Source organism: Elephas maximus, chromosome 3, assembly GCF_024166365.1.
Source record: "Elephas maximus indicus isolate mEleMax1 chromosome 3, mEleMax1 primary haplotype, whole genome shotgun sequence".
NCBI classification, from domain to species: domain Eukaryota; kingdom Metazoa; phylum Chordata; class Mammalia; order Proboscidea; family Elephantidae; genus Elephas; species Elephas maximus.
Window position 1 is genome coordinate 28,271,362 of NC_064821.1, and position 27,141 is coordinate 28,298,502.

Sequence of the window (27,141 nt, forward strand, 5' to 3'; positions counted from 1 at the left end):
AAAACCGTGCTAATTCTGGGTGCCCCACCACCTGTCTGTCAGTCCGTCATACCGTGTTGGCTTGTGTGTTGCTGTGATGCTGGAAGCTACGCTACCGGTACTGCAAACCCCAGCAGGGTCACCCATGGTGGACAGGTTTCTGTGGAGCTTTCAGAATTAGACTAGGAAGAAAGCCCTGATGATCTACTTCTGAAAGTTAGCCATTGAAAACCCTATGTATCACAAAAGAATATGGTCCAATACAGTGCTAGAAGATGAGCCCTCTAGGTTGGAAGGCACTCAAAATATACACAGTGGCCGCAACAATGGACTCAAGCACACCAATGACTGTGAAGATGGTGCAGGGCTAGGCAGTGTTTTGTTACATTGTGCATAAGATCACCCTGAGTCGGAGCTGACTCAACATCAAGTAACAATTCTGGATGCTAGGCACGCGAATGTTTCTTATACTCTTGAGTTTTATCAGTATGTTTGAAAGTTCATAATTTTTTTTCAACTTTACTTCTCATTTTTTTAAAATTTTTATTGTGCTTTAAGTGAAAGTTTACAAATCAAGTCAGTCTCTCATACAAAAATTTACATACACCTCGCTATATACTCCTAGTTGCTCTCCCCCTAATGAGACAGCACACTCCTCTCCACCCTCTATTTCCATGTCCATTCAGCCAGCTTCTGACCTCCTCTGCCCTCCAGACAGGAGCTGCCCACATAGTCTCATGTGTCTCCTTGATCCAAGAAGCTCACTCCTCACCAGTATCATTTTCTATCCCAGAGTCCAGTCCAATCCCTGTCTAAAGAGTTGGCTTTGGGGATGGCTCCTGTCTTGGGTTAATAGAAGGTCTGGGGACCATGACCTCTGGGGTCCTTCTAGTCTCAGTCAGACGATTAAGTCTGGTGAAAGTTCATGATTTTTTATTAAAGAAAATGCTTCCCTCCTTCCATCTACTCCTAAACTACCTTCAGGGCCCCTCTTTCTATTACTTATTAAGGGCACCCAGCTAGGCATCAGCTAGGCTTTTCCTAGAAAGTCACAGAACCTTCACGGGGTAGATTTTCTTCCCCATTACTCAGACTAAGAAAATGAGGCTCAGAGAGGGTCATTAACTTGACCAAAGACACACAACTGAAGTCCCAGGCATAAGCAGGGAAGCCTCAGGGAGCAAGCCCTTTGAGGAATGTCTTTTGATGGGGGAAGGGACAAAGAAGGGACAGAGAAGGGCCAGTGTGGTAAAATTGGCAGGGCAGTGGGCCAAACTGAGGAAAAGGGTTTGAAATTCCTTCCTGCCTTGTTCCTTCAGGAGGTGAGAGGGGACCACCTTAGGGTCACTAAGAAAGCAGCCATGGTAAAGAAACAGAACCAGGCTTGGGGGATTTTTTTTTAAATAATGCTAATGTGTTTTAAAGTAAATTACAGATACCCTGACTTTTTCTCCCTAACTGCTTCAGAATGCATCACTGAGGAATATTTTCCTATATAGCCAACAACATCCTTAGCACAACTAAGAAAGTCAGGAAACAGTCAGTAATCCCTTCATTTCACTCAATATGAGGTCCAAGGTTAAGTTTCCCAAATTGACCCCCGAATGTCCTTTATCACTGGTTTGTCTGGTGCAGGCCACGCAGTGCTTCCCACCTACGTTAACCCCGTGTTGCATGAAGAGATGAGCTAGATGCCCATCCAACCGCTTGCTTAGGCTTGTCTGTTTCCTGTTGGTCTTTTAGCTGCATTTCCTGTACACCGGACGTTAGAGGTGAAACATTTTTGACACAAACCCTCCCCGGGAGGCGCTGTGTTACTTCTCACCGCATCACGTCAATTAACACATCGCAGTTGATTAGTGATTCCACACTAGGGTTCCTCACCCTCAGCACTACTAGTGTTTGGATAGGAACATTCTCTGTGGTGTGGGGGCTGTCCTGTGTACTGTAGGGTGTTTAGCAGCAACCCTGGCCTCTACCCACCAGAAGCCAGTAGCACCTCCGCCCCCAGTTGTGATAACCAGAAATTTGTCTCCAGATGTGGCCAAACGTCCCTGGGGAGTGGGGACCACAGTCGGCCCCACTTAGATGTGAAGCTGGTTTCAGGCTGAATCTCTCGACTGTGTGGTTACTTCCCTTGACGAGAAATTAAACTCACTGAAGATATTTTGGCAGCTCACGGGAAGGTAGTTTAAAACGCAGCCATGATTCTTGCCTGAGTAAATTCTATCAGTGAGGGTTGCAAAACGATTATCTAAATCTATCCTTCCATCTGCATTTGTTAACTAGTGTTCTACTGGAAATAGAGCTTCCCCCTCATCAATGGACACTATCTGGTTATCCTCCACTACAGCTCCTGCTGGAGAGGGAGGAGAAATGCTGGGTCTCCCCACCCACTTTGATGATTTCAAGGAGTCCCTGGATGGTGCAAGTGGGTAGCATGTCTGTCGCTAACGGAAAGTTTGGGGGTTCAAGTCACGGGTGCCTCTGAAGAAAGGCCTGGTGATCTACTTCTGAAACAGCAGCCACTGAAAACCCTGTGGAGCACAGTTCTACTCTGACACATGTGGGGTGGCCAGGACTTGAATCTGACCTGACAGCAACTGGTAACTGACTTCAAAGTGAAGAATTTGTTTAATAGTCCCCTCAAATGGTAATGATGTTTCCTGGCTTTGACTATCAATGGATTTCGTTGGTCAAATGGATGTCAATCCACTACCATCACTACTTCTGTCAGTGCTGCAATTACGCCAGCTCTTTCTTCCCAGGAAGAAAAGCATGAACTCAACCCTAATGGAAGGAGAGCACTTTCTGTGAGCCAGCCAGGGAGGCAGAGCTGCTCTAGGCCATGGTCTCCTCCAGCCCCCCAGCACTGGGCAGTGTCCCCCTTGGTCCACCAGCCTGGCCCAGGCTAACGCTCTTGGGAGGCACAGAGATGGGTGGTTGGCCTGTGTACCTCACAGGCAGCCCCTCACATGGGCTGCTCCTGGAATTTCACCCCTGAGGGACAGCCTGCTGCCCAGTGGCTGAGCCACAGCAAAAACCAGATTCAGTTCTACTCATTACACCAGTGAATCCTCACTTGCAGAGGAGTGTATACCTCCAACCAAGACTGGGAAAGTATCACAAAAATAAGGAAATTCAAAGTTGGCTAGATTTAAAAAAAAACACAAAATCAATAATCCATACAAATCGATCTTTCTGTAAGCAAAGGGCCACAGTTTAGAAAATGCAAAAGTATTCTATTTCCATTAGTAATGAAAGCACTAAATGTCTAGGAATCAAGAAAACTGCCAAGATCGATAAGAACATATTAAAATGTTCTGAGGAACGCAAATATTTGAATAAACAAGGACCGACCCTGTTCTTAGACAGGTCTGTCTTTAAGATGTCCATTTCCCCTCTAAGTCTGTAAATTCAGTGCATTCCCCATTGGGTTTTGAGAGGATGTGGCAATTCTATAAAGTTTTCACCCAGCAATTCTACTACTAGAAATGTGTCCTAGATATGGATTCACACACATGTACAAATGTATGTACCACAACTTGGCAACCACACACTGAGGGACAGAAGTTTCCAAACAATAGAATGATAAACTTAAAATAAGGGCATTCCTTCTACTTAGTAGTAAAAAAGAACAAAACTACTGATTAACACTAATAACATGGATTCCTCGCTAAGGAACGTTATGTTGAGAGAAAGAAGCTAACCAAAAGCCCACACTGTACTGATTCCATTCATAAGCACACGAACAGAAGGAAATCATCTATGGAGACAGGATCAGAACAGAGGTTGCCCCTGTGTGTGTGGTGGTGGGGGCGGGGGTGTGTATTAACTGGGAAGAGGCACAAGGGGACACTCTTGGGTGATGGAAATGTTTTATATATACTTCCATTAAAAAAAAAAGTTCTCAAAACCGACTGCACATAGATAATTTTTCAAAAGAGCCCAATGCCCAAGGCAAAATGGTCTTTACCAATTTGCAAGACTACTGTTTGACTTAAAGCTGATTTTTAGGAGACCAGTCTACTCGAAGCTCAAGGTTCAAAAGATCACCGTCAAGGCAATGGCCTGGGTGGGTCACCTCAACCTCCACGGACCCCAGAAATCTGGATTTCAGGAGAATTAAAACAGTCTTCTCACCCTAAGCAATGACTCTCCCTCTCCTCCTCCCTTCAACCCTGCTAACCACTAATAAACTTTGGTCTCTAAAAAAAAAAAAAAAAAAAATTTGCTGTTGACTTTGACTCATGGCAACTCCATGTGTGTCAGAATACGACTGTGCTCCATAGGGTTTTTGATGGCGAATTTTTCAGCAGTAGATTGCCAGGCCTTTCTTCCCAGGCCCCTTTGGGTGTACTCCAACTCCCAACCTTTTAGTCGGCAGCCAAGCACGTTAACTGTACCACCCAGGGACTCCATATCTTGATAAGCATGTGGGTTAGAGGTCTGTGTGCATTTGCCAAAATTCAAGCTGTATACTTAGGATCTATGCATTTCTTATACCTCAGTAAAAAAAAAATAAATGGAAAGCGAGGCACTCCTGTATAAAACCACCTCTCAAGTGCAAAGCAGTTTCAATAGCCGCTATCAGAGATGCTCACTGTGGAATGACTTTGAAAGGAGACAAGAATTCAGATTGTCAAGGAGCCTGGGAATCTGGACAGGAAAAGCCTTGGCTTATTTTTCACTGTATATTCACTATGTACTTTTCAATGAGATTTTAGCTTAAAAAAATAAAAAAGATACAAGCAGAAGGTATACTTAAAAAAATAAGATCTCTGACAGGGAAACTTAACCAGATTGAGCAGCTGTATTTCCTTCCCCCTGTGCACTTGTCTCCTGTTCAAAAAATAAGCTGAGATTCCTGTTTTAGTCCTTACAAAAGTGATTCACATGTTCAAATGAGAGCATCATAGAAATACAGCAGAAAACATTTTTATGATCTAGGGATAGGAAGCCGAAACCCAAGCCAAACCCATCGCCATCGAGTCGATTCTGACTCATAGCAACCCTACAGGACACAGGAGAACTGCCCCATATGGTTTCCAAGGAGCAGCTGGTGGATTTGAACTGAACTTTTGGTTAGCAGCCCAGTGCTTAACCACTGCGCCACCAGAGCCCCAGTGATAGGAAAGGTCTTTCTAAATAGGCCATGAAAAACAGAAAATGAGAAGACAAATATAAATAAATCTAACCAAATGCATTGCCGTCGACCCAATTCCAACTCATAGCAACCCTACAGGACAGGGGAGAGCTGCCCCATAGGGTTTCCAAGCCTGTAGACTGCTGCATCTTCCTCCCGTGGAGCGGCTGGCGGGTTCAAATTGCTGACCTTTAGGTTAGCAGCCCAGCACTTAACCACTGTACCACCAGGGCTCCTTATAAATAAATCTAATGCCCTAAAAATAGAAAATCTCTGTATGCAAAGACATACTGAATCGAGATGAAAAATACGAGCAAGGGTCAATGTCCCTACTGCCCTACAGCTCTCAGCAAGGAAAGTCAGCGGCCTCCAGAGTAAGAGAACATTCCAACATCCACTGGACTCATGGAAGTATAGTCACTACAGAAAAATGCTAACAGGACTTTCACCATTCAGTCGACAAGGACCACAGAGAGGCAAAAGCTGGAGTCAGCTAAAGGAAAGTGCTCCCTGTTGGTAGGGACATAATCAAAACCTCAGGTGTAGTTCGCCCATGTGTCCTGAAGACGTAAAAATATTATCATAAAACATTTATATTCAGTGGCCCAGAAATCTCTCTTGTAGGTATTTGCCCTTAAGGGGATGGTGGGAGAATGCACAAGGGTGTTCAGTGCTGCGCTGTTCACAATAGCGGAAAGCGGGACTGTTATTAAGGAACTTGAAACTTTGCAATAGAGTTATATTTAGGCCTTTGGTCTTATGACTAAGACGTCTGTGACTCACTGAAGTCAGACAGTTGAAGCACCTCAGACAACGCCACCCATTAAATCACATGTAGGGTTGCTACTCAACATCCTATCAGTGGCCCTCTGGGTCATGCGTGCTGGTGACTGACACTTCTTTGAGGTCTTCTGCTTTGGTGGCATTTTACAGCAAGTCTTTTCCCGAAGACAAACCTAAGAAAAGGCTGATTAGCCTTGGAATTCAGCAGGATTGGGTTTACCTGAAAGCTGCAGAAAGCCCAACTAACAGAGTCTTAGCAATAAGGGGTTTCCACCTGGAGGTGGGCAGGCCAGGGTCTGGAGGGCAGCTCGATGGTGACTCCTTTTTTCTTTTAGCTTCCATCATCCACTGCAGGGGCTTTTGTCCTCCGTTCTCGTGGTCATAAGATGGCTGCTGCACCACCAGGCACCACAGCCCATTCCAGACCAAAGAAGGTCCACAAGGCCATGGGAGAGGCCAGCCCAGACTGTTCCTTTAAATGGCTTTCCTGGAAACCACACTAGCAAGTTCTACTTGCATCTCATTGGCTAGAACTGAGTCACACAACTTATCCCCCACCCCTACCCTCAAAGGCATACCACAAGACACAGAGTGATCTACTTCAGAGACACCTCCGTGAGGTCCCCTAGCACTGCCAAGCCCTTTCCCCTCCAGCCTTAGCAGAGGCAGCCTGAAGCCCCTCACTGGCTAAATCACGAGTCACCACCCAGGGTGGTTTATAGGAGAGATTTATTTGAAGAAATATTACAACATATAAAAACTACATAAAGTCTGAATTCCCACTCACACAGTGGTAGATTTGATATAATGCATAATAAAAAACCTTTAAAATCCAGAACGCACAAAGTACTGCAGTTCGATCACTACGTAGTTACTGAGAAGCGAACCTCACAGGACAGCTCCATGTCAGCCAAGGCCACAAACACCGTGTACAACACATTTGGACCAACAGATTTCAACATGTTAAAAATACAACAACATCAGTGCATGTTGGGGATTCCTGGTGCCGGAAACGAGGGTGACGGAGGGCAAAACTAGTCCTTAGTAGCTTTCTCCTCCTTTATTTTAGCTGAAGGGAAATGAAAGGAAGAGTCATTCCCAGGAAGATACACAACATTACACTAGGCAATAGGTAAGCATAGCAAATGCATTAAATCAGGAAATAGGTTAACGCCCAAGAAGCGATGTTAATGGCCAACCTCTAAGAACCTGCAGCAGTTCTAAATGAACACTCAGGGGAGGTTGCGCACGCCTCAAAAGTTGCTCCCTAGAGTAGGTTTCTAGAACTTTTGGTCAGCATTGGAACAGGCACCTGCCAGGCCGGATTCACTCAGTAGGAGAGGGAGATGCGCCAAGACCCAGTAGAACAGCCAGCCCTGACCACACACCTACTGCATGCGGGACTCGGGCTCTGCGCTCCACATGTACAATTCACTGACGCCACCCCTCAAAAAAAGTGGGGCCACCAGGGAGGGTAGGTAACTCGCCCCAGTCCCAAAGTCGGGCAGAGTGGGAAGTCAGAAGTCTGGTTACAGAGCCTAGAATAGCACCCACTCTGCCAGCTGTCCCCCATTCCCCACACAACCCAGAGGGAGGCCAAGCCCCACCCTCCTCACCCCCAACCTGCCATACCTGAGGCACTCTCTCTAGCTTTGGCCAACACACAGAGCTTGATCTCCAAGCCAATGGCCTTGGCCAGGGGCGGCGGCACGGCATTACCAACCTGCAGGAGGGAAAGAGGGCTTGGTTTGGCACTGCCAGGATCAGCACCTAGAGGCAGGTTTTCTGCTGACCTCTGCTCAAAACAAGCAATGACTCAGGCACTGGGCCGCTAGGGGAGGGGACCCCAGGAGTCCTTCTATCACGACGGCCCTCAGACCCTCCAACCCATCCAGTCCTTCCACCCAAAACCAATGTGTCCAGAACTACCCATAGAAACTAACCCATTGCTGTCAAGTCAATCCCAACTCATAGTAACCTTGTAAGACAGAGTAGAACTGCCTCATAGAGTTCCAAGGAGCAGCTGGTGGGTTCAAATTACCGACTTTTTGGTTAGCAGTCACAGCTCTTAACTACTGCACCACCAGGGCTTGGCCTTCAAACGGCTTTAGATAAACTCTTAAAGATATGACCACCACAAAGACATGCTTAACTTCCAGCTCAGCTTGCAGAGAACAGGACTTGGGTGGAAAGGGTGAGATTTTACTATAAATCCTAGGTACTACTGGATTTTTAAGCCACATGCATGTACTACTTCAATGAAAATAATGCAATTAAGAGAGCCAAACTGACACCCCTGAGAATCAATTAGGAATTACTGGTACATTCCAACCTTGGCAACAGTGAATTTTCACCACCACGCATTTAGCTGCCCCTTCACTGAAGTGTAATGCGTCAGAATGTTTCTTTGGGCTAAATCTCTGCCTCAGAGCTGTAAACAGTGACCAATGTGCTCAATGATGCAGGCTGACTCACGAGCATTCCAGCCCACAGGGACAGCCACCCCCAATACTGACATCCTTCTTGCAGGGGTGTGGAAGCAATACTCAGAGTTAACAAGCTCTGGGCATTCAGCCATCACCTAAGAAGTGACTGTGTGTCATGCCCACTGCTGGACCACTTTCCGCCCTAGTGAAAACTAGAAGTGCCTCCCTTCTGTTAAGTCTAGGCACCTCTGGGTGAAATATAAGTTAGACCCTCCATAAGGATGCGAGGCAGGAGTGAGGCGGGAGCCAGACCTGGCTCCCCTCCACTGACCTGCCGGTGCTTGTCCAGGATGTTGCCAAACAGCCGGTAGGTGTCCGGGAAGCCCTGGGAGCGGGCACACTCCCGCACGCTCACCACACGGTGCTGCTCTGGGTGAAGCACGCGGCCCTGGGGGCGAGAGGCCACACTGAGGACCACAAACCCCACCGGGGCCCAGATGCCATTGGGGCAGGGGAGGGGCACCATGCCATCGAGAGGTACGCCGGCCCGTCTCTATCAGTCTGCATCCCCTCACCAATGTGCCGCCCCCACCAGCCTGCATCTCCACTCTCCTCTCCAGGCCCCTCAGTCCCAGGTGTAACCCAGGGCCCACGGACGACCCTGCCCCCTGGCCTGATACCTGCTTGCCCATGGGCTCAGGGTTGGTGACAGTCGTGCTGAAGAAGCCATCCCACTCGAGTCGTCCATAGAGGCCTGCCCAGTGGTTGTGCCTGTTCCCGGTGTGGGGCAAGCACCAGGGGATGAGGGTGTTGAACTGTCGGGCTGCGGGGTCACAGGCTTTGCCTGCTGAAAGAGAGCACTGCAGTCAGGCAGCAGTTGTGACATGGGAACGAGGCTGAGCGGGCACGGACTGGCTTTTGGAGCTGCAGGAAGCAGCAATCAGCACTACTGTGCAAAGCAGCCCACAGTCCCTGCTCACCAGGCACAGTGTTTACTGACTAACACTTTCAGCAGCCATTTGACAGCAGGGACACCCAGACTTGGCATGTCTGTGCCTGACCCGGGCCTCCGGGTTAGTAAACAGCAGCCCAGAGCATCTCCTCCTGGTCAAAGGAATCCCCGGACACAGTCCTCCTTCCCTGGGCCCACAGGACTGCAGGGAATCAGAATCTAAGGGGAATGATGGGTGGGGGTAAGTGGCAGCTTCACACCAAACTTGAGGGAGGCCACACCCAGGAGCCAAGGTCACACCTTCCACGCAGGAGCAGACCCCACGGAGGGCCCTGTTGCTGCTGTAGCCATTCTTCCTGTCGTGATGGGTGTACCGCAGTTTCCTGGCCATGGTGCCGTCAGAGAGCCGCACCTCGATGTTGGGCAGGTCACGCCAGTCTGAGCCCGGGGCCAGAGGGATGTGCCGCATCCGGGCAGCCACCAACGCACTCATGTCCTGAGAGAGCAGTGGGCCCAGTGATCACCCAGTCAGCCAGCATCTGCATGTCCACAGAGGGTGGGCATTGTCTAGACACTGGGAACACATTGGTGACCAGGACCCCCATGGGGGTGGAATCTCATTGGGAAGAGACCCAGTAAACCCAGTCGACAACTCACACAGGCCATGGAGACAACAAAGCAGGGATAATGCAGGGATGGGGGGATTCTCTGAGGAGGTGACATCTAAGCTGAATCCTGCAGGGTGAGGAGGAGCCGGCTACAGGGGGAGCTCGTGGTGGGCACAAAGGGCCCAGGTTTGGTGAATTTGGAAGAACAGGAATGGGGAGAGGAGGTCTCTGATATGCCAGTGGCCAGATACACAATTCTGGGCCTATTCCAGGAACAGCGGAAGCTCTGATTGAAGCTTTACAAGACTATGTGCTGCTGTGGGGGGTACAGGTTGTCAGGGGTACAGGCTGTGGTGGTTAAGAAGAAGAGCCAGGCAACAGTGAGGAGGTGATGCTGGGGGCCTGTCAAGATGGTGGGGGTTTGGATTAGGGGCCAAGAGCGGTGATGGAGACAAGCAAGGGGACTGTGAGCTGGCTGAGAGGACCCTAACGGAAGGAGGGAGTCAGGGAGCAGGTTCTGCTTCCCACCCTGACCCCTGGTCAATCCCCCTGAAGTAAGTCGTGAGTCGCCAGTCCAGCCATACCAGCAGATGGAGAAGGGCCCTGCTCTGACAGGGGTACGGTACCTTACAGATGTGGTCCCTGAGGATAGGCTGGTACTGTGTGCCCCGGAGCTGCCTCTGGAACCAGGACTGAGGCTCCCCATTGTAAGAGATTTCCAGCGCTGAAGCGCCGTTCCGGACCTCAGGGAGGTCAGACATTGTGTCCCGCACTGTGATGGTTCGGAACGGGCCCGAGCTCAACCTGCAAAAGACCACAGCAGACAGTCACCACCTCTAGGAACTTGTTTTGCTGCTGTCCCCCTTGTCACAGCGGCCGTGCAGCCCTCCACTGTGTGCAAGCCACTTGCCCCACCCTGGGTCCAGTCCCCTGGGTGTGGCATGGCCCTTTCCAGCTCAGAAGTCAAAGGGCTTCCTGAGGCCGCACTGGCAGTATTCTTCCCTTGGATGTTACTTGAGAGGGGACAAGCTAGAGAAGGGGCTACATCCCAGGCATGTGGCCAGGCACCTGCACATAGTACTGACTTAGTGTCAGATCAGGGGCAGACAGGTGAGAGTCAGAGCCTGAAACTGGAGGTGGCAGGTCGGACGCTGTGCCAGCAGCTTCCCGCTGATGCTCTCCTCAGCTCAGACCTCTTGATAGAGCACCCCTCCATGGATAACGCTCACAAGTGCCATGCTCAACGACACAGTGGGGCGAGTGGGGCTCCCACCTTGTTATATTGCTGACAAACTTTTTGTCGTCCACCACGACGCTCAGCTGGCAGGCCCGGGGTGCGAACACGTGCAGTGGCTCTGGGAACAGGGGGAGCTTTTCTCCGGGGGCCGCGGCCAGGATGATGGCCCGCCTCCGCGTCTGGGCCACGCCATACTGGCCAGCCTGCACACAGGAGGGCCAAACACACACAGAGTCAGTGGGGCACCTCCAACAGGCTGGGGCCAGCGGCACCTGACCTTCTGGGGTAACTGTGACATAAAGTTCCCTCATACAACCCCTACTTAACCAGGAGGTCTAGACCTCGTACGAGGACGTGGGACCAGAGGAAGGGACAAAAGATGATGATGCCATGTAAGGTCACAGGCGGAGATAGGTGTGAACACTACCAGGGATTCCAGCCTGCTCCTTAGAGAGCACTGGAAGGCCACAGGCCTCGGTGCTTAGGGAAAAGAGCAAGGAGTCCAGGAGCCCTGCCCACCAACCTAGTGGCCTGGTACAGGGACAGATGGCACAGATGCCAAGGAGAGCACCATGCCCCAAGAGACCCCTTACACCCCGTCCTCGGGCACACATGAGGATGTACCTGTAGAGAAGTTATGAGGAGTGGACTTGCAGGGCACCAGTGACGTGCTTTTGAAGACAAACCGCTGAGACTGTCAGCAGTGGTGGGCACCCCCTCCCCTGCCCCGAACCAGCACTTCTGCTGCTCAGACAGCAGGCCTATCCACCTGACACTATTTTTGGCTAGGGACAATTTGTCCAGGTGACACCCACCTCCCCTCATCCTAATCCCATTAGGACCCACCTTACTCCGGTATGACTGTATTAACTGATAACGTCTGCAAAGAAAGCCCCCTACTTCCCCCAAACGAGGTCACGTTCACAGGTACAGGGGTTAGAAAACTTCAACATGTCTTTTAGGGGGACACAATTCAATCCCTAACACTCCACACTTTGTCCCCCCAAAATTCATGACCTTCCCACACGCAAAATACATTCACCCCATTCCACAGGAGGCCCACCTGCAACACACCAAACGTGCACTGATAGCCCATGCGGACCAGGCAGCGGAGGGTCAGCTTCAGGACCATAGAGCGCTTGAAGGAGACAAAGTTCCTGACATTCTCCAGGAGGAAGAAGCGGGGTCGGTAGTAGTCACAGTAGCTAGGGAAGGCGGAAGAGACGACAAGAGTAACTCTCACAGCCAAGCGAGACTCAGACCTCTCTACCAGAAGCCACCCTGGATGCTTGAACTTTGGTTATCAAGAGGTTGCACCTCCCAACTCTCAAAATCTCTCCCCAGCAAGAACAGAGCTGTGACTTTCCTGAAGGCAAAGACCAGGCGTCTCGCCTCAGTGCAGGGCACTCGGCAGGCGCCAAAACCACACCAGTCGCTGTTTACCCCCCAGCACATCTAGTTTCTCCCCCTCGGGCTATTGTTTAGTTACTCTCAGGCCACAGAGAACAGTGATTCACCTGAAGCCAGGGCTACAGGGGGGTTTGCCCCTTTTACCTGAGGAATGAGACCACCAGGGAGTTTTTGAACTTGGAGTAGGTACGAGAGTTGAAGCGGTTCATGCCACTAAACCCTTGGCAGGGCGGCCCACCACACAGCATCTCCACATCTCCCTTCTGAGGCAGCCTCTGGCCACGGGAGTTGGTCTCCTCCCCAGCCATAACCAGCTTCAGCAGGACGTTGCAGTCCTCTGTGAACACCGTGGACCCGGGGTTGTTCAGCCGGAACGCCTGGGCCGCAGGGTCCCACATTTCAATGGCCCACAGTGTTTCGGAGATGCCTGGTAGATAAAAGGACAAAGACATGCTTTGAAGGCTCCTGAATGAGACTCCCGAGACAGAAATGTGACCAGAGCCAAAAGGTCTGGTAGATAGAACCTGCCTGATCCAGTTCTACTAGCTGTTCAGAGAGAAAACCCGCTGGCACTTACCTGCTTGGTGAAATCCTTCTGACAGGCCCCCACAGCCAGAAAACACATCCAGAGTACGAAGCTTGGGCAGCTTGACTTCCATCTCTGGCTCACTTGGCTCACATGCCTGAGACTTTGCCTTGCCTTTCCCTGGAGAAGACCAGCCACAAATTACATCAAATTGTCAATAGTCTTAATGTTCTATCTTCAAATACCTTATTAACTCAAACGTAACCTTGTTTTGAGTTGTTAACAAAGAACGAGGGAGAGACAGTAACTCCCCAGAAACAGAAGTCAGAGGCTGTTCTTTTCTGTGATGTGACTCAAATGGTATTCTGAGTTACGTAAGACAGGCTTGAAAAGAAACTGACGGAGTGAAAATATACCTTTTCCTTTCCCTTTCCCTTTATTTCCAGGGCTCCGGGCATGGTTTGGAGGATCTTCAAAGCTTTTGCTTTTCGCATTATAGGCCTGAAAAGGAGAGAACTACAACAGTCTGGTAGAGAAACACAATGATCACCGTCTCTAGCAAAGATTACGTAAGAAGTTAATCTGATAAAGATTCACTTAATTTCTCCCTAAGTAAGGCCAAAAGCAATTAGCCATCATACTGTGATTTCACTACACTAGAAACTTAATAAGCTCATTCTATTAATACAAATATTTTATCTGGCCAACATAAAAATTCCTGCTATCTGAACCTCGACTACTCATTCTTAAAATGAGAAAACATGTTAAGCACAGGAACAGACTATTGTCTGATTAGGCTACACACACCAGCCTGGGGAAACATAGACATACATCATGTTAAGATAACCCAATACATAAAAGCCAAACTCAATTAAAAGTAATTAGCTTGATCTACAGACTTCTCGATCCTCTCTGGATAACCAGGGCCACCATGCATGGCTGTGTGGACCAGGCCCAGAAGCAGACACCCGGCAGAAGGGACCAGGCTCTACCCAGGTGCAGGGCCAGGCTGTGCACCTTGGTGCAGGGCTGTGTCTCCAGGGGAGGGGCCGCTTTCCTTACTTCACAGGAAGGCACCGTTTGGGCTGGTGGAGGCCGCCTAACAGTCCTCAAATAAATCTGAGTCGCATTAGTTACATTTTCTATCACTGTAATTTTTTAAAAGCTGGGAGTGTTAAACTACTGAACAAGTTGAATGGTCATAAACATGTACTGCAGAGTGCTTTTTTCTATGACTAAAGCTTTGTAAAACACTGCCCCAGGCCCCCACGACAGCTCCCACGGATGGGCTCATACTAGCCAATAAAACCCAAAATCCCTACTGCCCAAAGCCCTTGAACATAACTGAACCCTGAATGTTGAACTGCTTTCTTGGGACCTAGACGCTTGACCCTGAAACTCCCCTCAAGTAAGCCCAGAGCACCACCTCGAGGAAGTAGAAGCGGTCTGGGCCTCCTGCCGAGTAGTCCTGGACGCACTCGGGCAGGTCCTCCCCATATTCCACGGTGCAGCGGCCCTGCACAGTCTTGAAGTCCACCACAGCCTCCTCATCACTCCAGTAAAGCAGGTTGATGTCTGCATGGTAACTCGCAGGAGTGGACTTGTGAGTGTTTTCTGGCCTACAAGACAAGAGTCTTTGTTAAGGAATTCTCTTTTGCTGAAAGCTTTGTCATTTGCTGCCATTGAGTCTGCCCCCAGCTCATGGCGGCCTTATGTATGAGACGAAATGCTGCCCAGTCCTGCACCCGCCCCCCCAAGATCTGTGGCAAATCGGGCCATTGTGCTCCACAGAGTTTTCAATGGCTGATTTTTTCCGAAGTAGATCACGAGACCTTTCTTCCTAGTCTATCTTAATCTGGAAGCTCTGCTGAAACTTGTTCTGCATCCTAGCAACACGCAGGCCTCCACTGACAGACACGTGGTGGCTGCGCATGAGGGGCATTGGCCTGAAACTGAACTTAGTCCTGCTTGGAAGGTGAGAATCCTACAACTGAGCCACCACTGCCCCCTTGCTGTGAGTTTACAGTGAATTCAGTGGCATTTCTCGGAGTGCTCGGTGAATCAGTGGGTAAAGGCCACAACCCCCCAGTTAAGTTAGCTTTATCACTGGCTCCCTTATTTGGCTTAAAACGCTACAAGCCAAATGCAACTCCTTGCTGAGCTCAGCGAACGCTTGTTTGATTGCTCTTTGTCATCCACACTCACCCCAGCCAACAAAGCAGCCCTGTATCAAGAACAGCACCTGCCTGGCTCCTGCTCAGAAGTACGTGTAGAACTTCCTTCTCTCGCTCTGACCAGTCAGCCTCTTTCTTTCCCATTATTACAAAGACTTCAGAAAATCTTTGTTAAGATATACATTAGCTAAGAAGTGAAGCAAGCCGATACCTATCTGACTGGATTCACTTCAGGTTAACTCCTAACCGCTACCAGTTACTAGAAACCCGAAGAACAAGGCTGAGTTAAGCCAAGACCTTGGGAAAAGTGTAGAAAGAGAGAAACCCCAGAAACAGGAACAAAGGCCTGGGAGAGGTGGCAGAGCCTGGATAGTCCTAAATGGAACTTGGGGCGTGCGTCTCTGGTGGTGCCTCAGGAGGGGCCCAGGACCTTCCATTCCTGCTTTTACCACACTCTGGACTTCTGCTTAAGGATTTCTTTTGGAGAAAGGGCTCTGCAGCTTTAAAAGAAGCATCTAAAAGTTAGGGCTATAAAATACGATGACAGTCACTGTCAGTGCCCACCAGGTAATCTAGCTTTTTTTTAAATGGTAGTGAAAATATACATAACTCTAGCTAACAAACCACAACTGTGTGCGAGTGTTATGAGCTTGTTCAAACAGGGCATCCTGAAAGAGAGAGGCCTTTACCCACCTGTAAAACTTGTTGAGCCTGATCTTGATGTCTGTCTCATTGGGCCTGCCATTACTCTTCTTGGTACAGAAGATCTCTTTTATCCGGCCAATTCGGTATGGCTCAGGGGCGTCCAGGTTGCTGCCTTTGATGTAGTCGGAGTATTTCCGGTAGTGTTCCGGGTACAGATCTTCATCCACAGGCTCCTTCCGGGGGCGTTTCACAGGGCTGGACAGCTTGATGCTGCAGAGTAGCAACCGTTAGGACAACTGAACATTGAGTCTTAAAGTAGTACAGCATGACTGGTCAGTAACAAGAACCATTTTAATCCAAACACCTTACAAACTAATGCAGTTCAATGCCTTAGAAAAATTTAGACAAAGATGAAATCTCATTCACAGTATAAAACAAGCTTTCTCCATCTGTGCACTAAAGGCTGTGATAGTCATTAATGCTGCTCAAACCTTCCCAGCTCTTTGCCTCCCAGCCACACAGCAGGATTGGCTTCCTGGTCTGCAATCCAGTTCTGGTTGATGCATCTGGGCAGAGGTGATGCCAAGCACTTCCCAGCGGAAGCATCCACTTGCCAGGAGAGCCTCAATGGGCTTTCCCTCCAGATCAGAGACCAGCACCTTTTGAAAAGGTGGTGCTGTCAGCCCAGGTCCCCGAGTGACTTCATAGACCATGATGGACACAAAGTATAAGCAAGAAACAGAAACTTCTGTGGTTTTAAGTCACTAATTTTGGAGTTGTTACCATAGCACAACCCACCCTCCACTGGCTAAGGTACTGACTAAGCGTGACACTGGAAAAGGTAAGGGAGGAGACACACGGTCTGGGGTGGCCTGAATGTGGTCCGACCACTGTGGCAAAGTGGCCGCCTCATTTGGCAGCCAAGCCATTGGCTGCATTCTTTGAAGACAGCCATTCGGGACGCCGCAGCTCTGCTTCCTACCCCAGCCTCTGAGCCCGTGTCTGACTCATCTGCTGGGCCAAGAGCACCACAGGAAGTCTGCCCTCTTCATGCTCAGCACAACGGATCCAGAGGAGTGACAGCACTGACTGTGCCGAGGCTGGAGGGGACCCGCTTCCCCCACATTTTGCAAATTCATAGTAACTGAACTGAGGCTGGGGAACGGGTTCCAATTAGGGCTCTAGAAAAATGGAATTACAAGTCAGGAAACAGAATTGACTAGGTTAGGAAAACTTGGGTTGTAATTCCAATCACACGTATTTGTTCTTAGAATGAACAAAGAATGGATCAAATATGGAAAATATCTGTGGCTTTGATTTCTCCCGGAAGGGCCTCAATCCTTTGACATGCAAAGAAGTCTTATGATGCAATTTCCATTAATCAATCAACAGTCCATGTTAATTAAAGCTTATTCTAGGCCAGGCAAGGTGCTGAGCACTTTAACTCACTAAGTCCTTAGAGCCCTATCAGGCAAGAAACTTGCCCCCATCCCCGTCTTACAGATGGAACTGAGCAGAGGCCCTGGCCCAAACTCACTCTGGATTGGACGGCGCGACCCTGTCTGATCCCACAGACGCTAACGTGACGGCACAAGTAGCAGATGGGACTAAGGCTGAGGGGTGGGGGATGTCTGCATGGGAAGGAACATCCCAAAGCCAACCCTTTTCCGGCATGGCTCCCTGTCCCCAGCCTGGGTCAAGGGAGGCACTCACTTGAACGTGAAGGCTTCAGGTGGGAGGTACACGCCGTCTCCCACTCGGTACTGCATACCATTCTTGGTGGCTGAGCTGTAGAGGACCCTGTTGTCCAGGTCTTCGAGCTGCTCCATGACCCTGGGAATTTCTTTTTGCCTCATTTCAACCAATCGAGCACAGCTTGCACAGAACCTGAAGGAATCACAGACAGAAACGAGGCTCTGAGGTGCCTGGTAGTGACCACAGCTGCAGCCACTGGCTTAATCCAGAGACTTGGGTGACCAACAGGAGAAAATATCTGCAGCTGTTAGAGCAAAGAACTGGCTTTCCTGTAACTTTATTTTCATACTTTTGGAAGCACTTCATTTGAGGCCAAAGCTCAGAGATAGCATTCAACACAAGAAAACTACACAACAACCCCTACTTTTGAGTAATCAATACAAACATCTTAAGATATTAACAAACAGAATCTAGAATATGGTTAAGAATACACCATGAGCAAGAATGCAAAGGGTGGCTCCATTAGGAACTCAATGTAAGTTGCGACATTAATATGTCAGATGAGGCTTATGCTATTCTTTCTCCTCACACTACTACTATTTCCGACAAAGGCTAAGTAGACACTTGACAGAATTCAACATTATTCTTGATTAGTAAGTCCTTTGAGGAGAGAAGGAGGTGTCTTTACAAATGGAGATCAAGTAAAAGGCAGCATCAGGCTGACCGGAGCAATCCCAGAAGCCTCGAGGGAGCTCTCCCCGCCTTTGCGCATCACCATTACTACTGTGGCACGGCTCTGAAGGCGCCTGCTGACACTTTCAGACAAAACAGGTGAGGTACAGAGGTTAGAAAGGAAGGTGTGGGAACTAGACACTGCAAAGAAAGATGCCTCCCTAAAAACAGCCACCACCAGTTAGAAGAATATGGAATAAAAGATCTCATTTTATGAGAGAAAATACCTCAGAAGCGAAAGAAGTGTGAGGCACACACATAAAGTCTTAAAATGGAAAGACATGTCCTGCTATTAGATACGAAAATTTCTTCCAAAGGTGACTCCCCCCAGGTTACCTACATGCTTTGGTAATTCCAATCAAGTCAGCTGTTCTTTGGTTAGCGAGGAAGACAAGCAGGTAGAAGGAGAGGCTGCGGGGGAACGAAACCCACCCCCTGCCCCCAACGGAAGCCCATTAAGAGCTAGAGTGCTCATGCAGAAAGCATGTCATCCCTGAATATCACAGGACAGGGTCACGAGGAAGGACACCACCAGAGCCCAGGGCCAACACTCACTTGTACTTGTTGTCCTCTGTTGGCTGAATTTTTGGAGGGGACTCAAACCTTGCATAGTCTTGATCATACCACAACTGGTAGAAATAGGTCTTTCCATCGTCCTCTGTCATCATGGGCTCGGGGTCCATGCCTCCCTTTGGCGAGAAGAACGATGTGTCAGCCATGACCCTGTACAACAAGGCAGGGGCACGGGTGGCAGGGCCAGCCACTCACCTCCATGGCCCAGTTTTCCGACGGGGCTTTATAAACGACCTTCACTTTGCTATGAATATAAGAAAGCTGCATGTCCTCACATTCATCTACCAGGAACAGTTCAAGAGGGTCTGACGTTGCCCCCAGGACTGTATCTGTCCCAGCGCAGAACCAGTGGGCGTGAAACATCTGTCCATTGCTGCTGTCCTCCCATAAGGCCGTGACTCTGGAATTGGGAGCGGGGGTGGGGGAGAAAGTTCTAACTTGACAAGCAGACGTGTGGCTGAGTCTACTTAGGGGAACTGTATCTTTTTTAGTTTTAGTCTAGAGCAAAGAGCTGCTGCTGCTGCTGCTAACCTTGCAAAATACGCATCTCCTGCTTAAGTATGGCTGAAGTCAAGCAAAGGGAAGGATACAAACCTTGCTAAATACAGCGGTTTTGAGGAATCATCTGGAATAACAGAGACACAGTCCCCCACTTCCAGGGTTTCCGCATCAATGCATACCTTCTTATAGTAACTCTTCTTCCCATCAGTCTGAAAACAAGAATGTTTAACTTGAGGATCGTTTTGAAGGTCTGTGTTAGGCCTGACCTATGTGGTCTTCTGTTACTTTATATAAAAGCATAACTCATCAATGACTTCATTAAAAAGAAGTCATGCACCCTCCGGGCCTGGCTCCTGAAGGGAAGGAATATCCACTCCCCTTGGCTGGAAGCCTGCAGCAAATGGCACCCTCTGCCTTCCCATCGTCAGCTCTGCTCAATGTTGGCAGCAAACTCGATTCCAGTGTTCGATTTTAGCAGCACCAGTGCCAACTCCTTCCCGTGGTCTGTGAGGCCAGTCTGACTCTCAGCTCCTCTCCTGCTCGTCAACCCCTTGCTCATCCCACTCCAGCCACGTGGCCACTGACCCCACCTCGGGGCCTCTGCACATGCTCTTCCCAGACCTTCACATGCTGGCTCCTTTCTACATGCCATCCCTCTACCTTGCTGTGTTCTGCTGCGGCACTCATACCATCTGACAATGTACGTGTCTGTCTTCTTCCGGCACTGGAACATCAGTCCCGTGAGGCTTAGCTGCATATCCCCACGGTGTTCCGGGCCTAGAACAGCACCCGGCAGGTGGCAGGTGCTCATGTTTATTGAATGAACCAACTGCATCTTTGGTTTACAGACACGGGGAAGTAATGATAAGAGGACATTTCCTCTCAGGGTAAAGGAAGAGACCCTTAGACAGACAGAGGACCACCAACGACTGGGAGACAATCTGCTAGCACCCTGAAAATATCGTTCCTAGGCCAGGGTGGCTATGACCACTCTCTTCGAACCATCTGATGTCCCCAGAATTGTGTCAAATGCCCGTTTTATAATATCAGGAAAATTGAGTCTTATAGGCACACAAGCAAAACCCATTACTGGCGCTCGGCCACAGGCCTGGGCCTCGCAGCCAGTCCTGCTCTCTCATGGGGCAGACGAACACGGTTCTCAGCTTCAGGCTCAGGCTGCTGACGAGGTCTGGTAGGTAAGATACCAGGAGACGACTTGCTTATCAGGGAGCAGCAGCAAATAACGGAGTCTTCTCCAAGGATTACCTTGACGGCTTCTCCAACCCAAGAGATCCTATTCTTGTTCTGTTTCTTTTTCTTCCCTTGATGCATTTTTTTGGGTGATGGCATCTCTGGGATATTGTCATCAACTTCTTCATCGTCATCTGCCTCTTTCATGGCCATGTTGGGACACCTGCAAAGCCACTTGTTGTAAGTTTTAAGGTTCAACTGGGGAACTGAAGTTTTCTCCCACAATACCCTGGCCATGACCAGGACCCCTTTTATAAGTAAGACCAACTGGGGTTGTGTAGTCAGATGCCAGGAACAGGCCTTGTGACAATGCTATACAAAGGATGCCTGCTGTCCCATTTTCACAGAGCAAGCCCCTCCAGACCAGCCTGTTTTCCATAAAGTAGTGTTTTCCCCAGCTGCAAGAAAAATACTTGGCCAAACCTACCTCCTCTCTTGGCAAGCTTGTTTGCTCCGTCCACTACCACCAAACTTAACCATGTCCTTACAGGCTTTACACTTGCCACATTCAGGCTGTTGACAAACCTAGAAGATACCATTAAAAAACTTAACGATGCTATGGATTGAACTGCATCCCTTAAATATATGTGTTGGAATCTGAGCCCTTATACCTGTGTATATAATCCCATTTGGGAGGTTTGCTTGTTATGTTAATAAAGTTATATCAGTGTAGGGTGTGTCCTAAACCTGATGGCCTCTGAGTTTATACATAGAGAGCAGCAAGCACAAACCAGGGAAGACAGATCCCACATGACAATCCTCAAGGAGTCAAGGACCGCCAGCTGCTAGAACCTGGAACAAAGAAAGCCCTCCCCCTAAAGCCACACTCAGAATTCAGACTCCTAGCAGCCTGAACTGTGAAAAAACACATTTCTGTCCTTAAAGCCACTCACTTGTGGTTATTTCTGTTACAGCAGCACTAGGTAATGAAAACAAACAGCTACTAGTAACAGTAACCAGCTTTTTGGTGAATTATACTTTTTAAAAATACACATATTCAGCCTTATTAGAAGTATGGAGAATGAGAGTTAAAAACGAGATACCATTCAGACCCTCCAGGTTGGCAAAAGTTAAGAACCTGACGTGTAGCACTGGCATGGGTGTGCGGACACAAGACCTCACAGTGCTCAAAGGATAAATTGGCAAAACCACCTGGAGCGCCATCTTCCAGATCCAAGTTAAATAAACACACCCAGCCCAGCAATGCCGCCTCTAAGTAATGACATTCAGAAGACCTCTGTTCAAGGACATCACCACTGCATCATGTATAAAATCAAAGTTGCCTATCATTGAATAAGAGATTGGGATATTCACATAATAAAATCCTATGGAAGAGTTAAAGCAAGTTAACTAGGTCTACCTGTATCAACACGTAACACAGGTGTGAATGATACCAGGAATGTATGATTTTCTTTTAAGAAAAGGTTAAAAATTTTATAAACATTTGGTATAAATACGATAAATAAACAAATGCAAAGCCAGAAAGCTAAGGACATGCAAATCCCTTTTAAGGCTGCCACTTAAGACCCAAGGCGAAGCTCTAAGTCCAGGATGACAGCATCACCACTAGCCAGGCATTTCTGAAGGCACTGTACTTTGCATTAAAGTGCAAAAAAGGTCAAATATCAGATACCAAAGTATAGCTGATCTCCAGGTCATATCAGAGAGGTTAATTCCTCCACACTGAAGTAAATATAAAGTTCACAAAAAGAGAGGCCTTAAAAGGACAAACACTGTGTGAGACCACTATTATAAGAACACGAGGAATAGTTTAAACAGAGAAGAAAACATCCTTTGATGGTTACAAGAGTGGGAAGGGAGGGACAGAGGGAGAGGTGTATTCACTAACTAGATGGAAGACAAGAACTATTTTAGGTGAAGGAAAAGATAACACACAATATAGGTGAGGTCAGTACAACTGGACTAAACCAAAAGGAAAGAAGTTTCCTGAATAAACTGAACGCTTCAAAGGCCCACGTAGCAGGGGTGGGGATTTGGGGATGATGGTTTCAGGGGACATCTAGGTCAACTGGCATAATAAAATCTATTAAGAAAACATTCTGCATCCCACTTTGGAGAGTGGCGTCTGGGGTCTTAAACATTAGCAAGCAGCTATCTAAGATGCATCAATTGGTCTCAACCCACCTGGACCAAAGGGAAATGAAGAACACCAAAGACACAAGGTAATTATGAGCCCAAGAGACAGAAAGGGCTACACAAACCAGAGACTACATCAGCCTGAGACCAGAAGAACCAGATGGTGTCCAGCTACAACTGATGACTGCCCTTACAAGGAACACAACAGAGAACCCCTGAGGAAGCAGGAGAGCAGTGGGATGCAGACCTCAAATTCTTACAAAAAGACTAGACTTAATGGTCTGACTGAGACTAGAAATGACCCCAGAGATCATGGTCCCCAGACCTTCTATTATCCCAAGACAGGAACCATTCCCAAAGCCAACTCTTCAGACAGGGATTGGACTGGAATATAAGATAGAAAATGATACTGGTGAAGAATGAGCTTCTTGGATCAAATAGACATATGAGATTATGTGGGCAGCTCCTGTCTGGGGGGGAGATAAGAAGGCAGAGGGGGTCAGAAGCTGGCTGAATGGACACGAAAATAGAGGGTGGAGGGAAGGAGTGTGCTGTTTCATTAGGGGGAAAGCAACGAGGAGTATACAGCAAGGTGAATATAAATTTTGTATGAGAGACCGACCTGATTTGTAAACTTTCACTTAAAGCACAATAAAAATTAAAAAAAAAAAAAACAAAAGAAAGAGAGGCCTTTTATGGCCTCCAGTCTAAATCTGACAAAGTGCCCACTTCCCAGGAAAACTATGCCATGAGATAGGGCCAGTCCTGGGGAGGGTTTCCTCCCCCTTGGAGGAAGCACTCCCTCAGGACTCACACGGGCCTCGAGACACAGTAGAGAGCAAACGCCACCTAGGAAGCCTGGGCTCAGAACCCCACTGCTCTTTAGTTAACTACGCTGGTGTTAACAGCAAAGAACCAAGAGCACACCTCTTCAGACAGCTGTCATGTCAGCTGACTTGTACCATGACGCATGTAGGTTCCCTCAGATCCTAACTCTTTCTCCCAACTTCTGTTGAGGGATCACATTTGAGCAGTAAGAGTGTCAAGCCATAAAGAGAACATAGCCAGCTCCTCAGAGATGATGCCAGGAGCTGGGCCATCTCAGGGGTTCATGAGTCTGGCCTGGGCAAGGTTACCTCACAGACGCCACACCGCCGACGTTTAAAGGTATTCTCCTTGTCTTCTCTGTCATCCTTCTCAATTTGCTCTGCGAAGAAAGTGTCAAAGATCTGGTAGACCAGCTTGGTGGTGGTGGCTTTGGTGGGTCCTTTATCCTTCTCCTTGGCAGAATGCCTAATGGTCTGCCGTCTTTCAGCTCGCCTGGGAGAGAGGTTCCGCCATTTTAGCAGCAGCCTGGGGAAGAGTACACAGGACACTCTGCCTTTTCCTATCTTTACTTTTATGCCTGCTGCATCCTTACCTTTGTCCAAGGGTGACCCCAGCCAATTTGATCAAGTCTCTCATGCAGGGGGTCAGGAAGATGGGCTGCTCGTCACTGTCCCCAGCTTCATCGTAACTCTCTACTTGTTCCACCACAAACTGGGCGTGTCGAAGGAGAGAATCCTCTGTGAATCGATTCAGGTTGAGTCCAGAGGGAGGAACAGTGGTCTTTAAAAAAAAGGAAAAACATAAGAAATTTTTCTTACACTTAAGTAAAATTGCTCTAATCCAACTGAAAAATAGTTCCTACTGATTCTAGACGTGAGCTCTTTTGCAACATCTCTATATTTGTAAACCGGTATGAATCCCAGGTGAAGAACCTAAAGCTCTTACCTCAATCTTATTGATCAGGTCTTCATAGGTCAAGTCAGGATTGTTCTGCAGAAACTCAACTACTATCTTACTTATGTAGATCTTCTCTTGCATCAGCCCAAATATCGGTGCATACTCTGGGCTGGGATCCATTAGGATATATTCGGCAAATGCTGGAGTGAAGAGATGACATTTCTAAAAGCAGTTTGAACCTGATGGCACCTACAGTAGCCATAGGGCAGGGATGAGTGGATCCCTTAAAGAACAGTCTAAAAACTATTCCACATTCAAATGCCAAAAACGCAAAGTACAATGCATCGGAGTTAGCTCATTCTGAAGCGGCTGTTTGAGCTGGCTAGAGAATCAGAACTGATTGAGTGAGCTTTGATTTGGCTTGTCTGTGGTTTTTGATATTTGCTCAGGGTTTAAATTACACGAACATGACCTTTTTTTTTTTTTAATTTTTATTGTGGTTTAAGTCTCTCATACAAAAATTTATATACACCTTGCTATATACTCCTAGTTGCTCTCCCCCTAATGAAACAGCACACTCCTTCTCTCTACCCTCTATTTCCATGTCCATTCAGCCAGCTTCTGACCCCCTCGGCCCCCTCATCTCCCCTCCAGACAGGAGCTGCCCACATAGTCTCACGTGTCTACTTGATCCAAGAAGCTCAGTCCTCACCAGTGTCATTTTCTATCTTATATTCCAGTCCAATCCCTGTCTGAAGAGTTGGCTTTGGGAATGGTTCCTGTCTTGGGATAACGGAAAGTCTGGGGACCATGACCCCTGGGGTCCTTCTAGTCTCAGTCAGAGAATATGACCTACTCTTATAACTTGAGGTCAGTTCCAGAGCCAGCCATAGCTAACACAAGAGGCCATCCCAAATGAACTTGATATGGTTCCAACATGGTCACATGGTACTTTCTACAGGCCTGTTGAGACTTCAGAGCCCAACCTACTCCCAGGAAAGAGGAACAAAGGTCCCCTTTTAGGTCCCAGAACAAGGCTACATTTAGTCAAACACTTACAGGTGCTGAAGCCAATAAGGGCCTTTTCTCCTCCATCAAAGCCAGTGATCCACCATTCATTTATGGGGCCAAGATTTTTGCCATTAACACCACCTAAGAGAAGAAAAACAGTTTCTCAAAAGAAAATGGACTAAGCTATGACTCACAGCAAAAACCCAGAAGCTTGAACAGCAGCTGGGCAGGCAATCCTTGGCCGAGTCATCAGGCCATTTTGCTTATAGTTGGTTCAAAGTACAAAGTCTCAAGCCACAACTTTATAAGACAATAGTTCCAGCTGAATATTACTTTGTAAGTTTTGTTCGTTAAATATTTGTTCTAAGCATAACCCAGAAACCCTGGTCGCGTAGCGGTTAAGAGCTACAGCTGCTAACCAAAAGGTTGGCAGTTTGAATTCACTAGGCACTCCTTGGAAACCCTATGGGGCAGGTCTACTCTGTCCTTTAGGGTCACTATGAGTTGGAATGGACTCAACAGCAATGGGTTTGGTTTGGTTTTGGTAAACATAACCCAGAAGCATTCCACTTACCTTCAAGAGAGGGGTCATCATCGTATATTGGTTTTGCTGAGCCAGAAAACAACAGCTCGACATTCTTCTCAATGAGGCCAGTGTCAATCGGGCACAGGTGACCGTGCTTACAGTAAACACTAGACAGGCGAGAGAGCATGCTTATCAGCTAACCAGTTAAGGCAAGGCATAGCACACAGTTACCATCAGACACAAGGTGATGGCACTAAGTTTAGTTCCTGGACTCGGTTATCACTTTGGTTGCTGGAACACTACATTAATACAGTGTCCAATCACCCAAGTAAAATTTCTACCCATTTCTCCAACCCCTATGTGCATCAGGAGCACATGTGTCTGCAGAGGTGACCACCAAGACCCGTGCGATGGACAGTGAGACACCAGGGACTCCCATAATCAAGGGAAAAGGCAATCACTATGTCCTCCCCTCGGCTTGTTTCTCAAGGAGAAACACTAGCTTCTAAAACTCACTATACAACAGGAGAAAAAGAAGGAGTAGGTCAGGGATGTGCAAGGGCAGGACCTTGCCTGCCTTTGAGGGTTACATCTCAAATGCAAGGACAGCATCCATGGTCCAGATGCTACTCGACACTTGGGAACATGTTCCTCATTAAGTGAAAAATCACAGGAAGGCAGGATGCCAAATTTAAGAAAACAAAGACATGAACTTGGAGCTTCTGCTTATGGACCTGGCCATGCTAACCTTAAGGACCACGCCATTCCCAACCAGCAGGGTCACTCCCAGTGGATAGCCATGTCATCCCTCAGAGTCCCCAAATGGGCCACGTGGGATCCATGCAAGTCTCCTAAGAGCATCCCTCCCCACCACACCCATGCGCCTAGTCCTTGAAAGCCAGAAATTCTCATCTTTGAATCTTACAAACTTTAAAATGAAAAATCAAATGCCCCGAGTTTAGCTCCCCTTCTGTGTGCTAGGTGTGGTAGAGACAGATCACGGCCCTGCCCTTGGGACTTAAAAATCAAGTGGGCAAGACAGACTCATACAGATGACACGCAGGAAGGGAGGACAGGCCACTGCACTATTACGTCCAGTTCCCAGCTGGCGGGCTGCTCTCTCAGCAGAGACAACACTGGAGAA

The 27,141-nt window shown here is 48.3% G+C and overlaps 1 protein-coding gene across 5 annotated transcripts in view; it reads right to left on the reverse strand.

Moving 5' to 3' along the window:
- Positions 1 to 27,141, reverse strand: part of DNMT1 (DNA methyltransferase 1) — a 67,010-nt gene that overhangs the window by 9,240 nt on the left and 30,629 nt on the right. For 3 of the 5 annotated variants that reach the window (XM_049876819.1, XM_049876822.1, XM_049876823.1), the window contains 24 exons: positions 26,046 to 26,164; positions 25,520 to 25,612; positions 24,509 to 24,660; positions 24,156 to 24,343; positions 23,872 to 24,055; positions 21,066 to 21,163; positions 20,654 to 20,801; positions 19,481 to 19,596; positions 19,082 to 19,286; positions 18,869 to 19,002; positions 17,600 to 17,773; positions 15,935 to 16,156; positions 14,494 to 14,686; positions 13,484 to 13,568; positions 13,119 to 13,247; positions 12,686 to 12,968; positions 12,195 to 12,336; positions 11,168 to 11,334; positions 10,521 to 10,698; positions 9,587 to 9,782; positions 9,015 to 9,181; positions 8,666 to 8,782; positions 7,541 to 7,631; positions 6,625 to 6,977 (listed from right to left, as the gene is read on the reverse strand). In XM_049876819.1, the coding sequence (XP_049732776.1) occupies positions 6,943 to 6,977; positions 7,541 to 7,631; positions 8,666 to 8,782; positions 9,015 to 9,181; positions 9,587 to 9,782; positions 10,521 to 10,698; positions 11,168 to 11,334; positions 12,195 to 12,336; positions 12,686 to 12,968; positions 13,119 to 13,247; positions 13,484 to 13,568; positions 14,494 to 14,686; positions 15,935 to 16,156; positions 17,600 to 17,773; positions 18,869 to 19,002; positions 19,082 to 19,286; positions 19,481 to 19,596; positions 20,654 to 20,801; positions 21,066 to 21,163; positions 23,872 to 24,055; positions 24,156 to 24,343; positions 24,509 to 24,660; positions 25,520 to 25,612; positions 26,046 to 26,164 (3,616 nt within the window). In that variant the 3' untranslated portion in view covers positions 6,625 to 6,942. Of the gene's footprint in view, positions 1 to 6,624; positions 6,978 to 7,540; positions 7,632 to 8,665; positions 8,783 to 9,014; positions 9,182 to 9,586; positions 9,783 to 10,520; positions 10,699 to 11,167; positions 11,335 to 12,194; positions 12,337 to 12,685; positions 12,969 to 13,118; positions 13,248 to 13,483; positions 13,569 to 14,493; positions 14,687 to 15,934; positions 16,157 to 17,599; positions 17,774 to 18,868; positions 19,003 to 19,081; positions 19,287 to 19,480; positions 19,597 to 20,653; positions 20,802 to 21,065; positions 21,164 to 23,871; positions 24,056 to 24,155; positions 24,344 to 24,508; positions 24,661 to 25,519; positions 25,613 to 26,045; positions 26,165 to 27,141 lie in introns of those variants that run through there. The other 2 variants (XM_049876820.1, XM_049876821.1) reach the window with 2 other exon arrangements.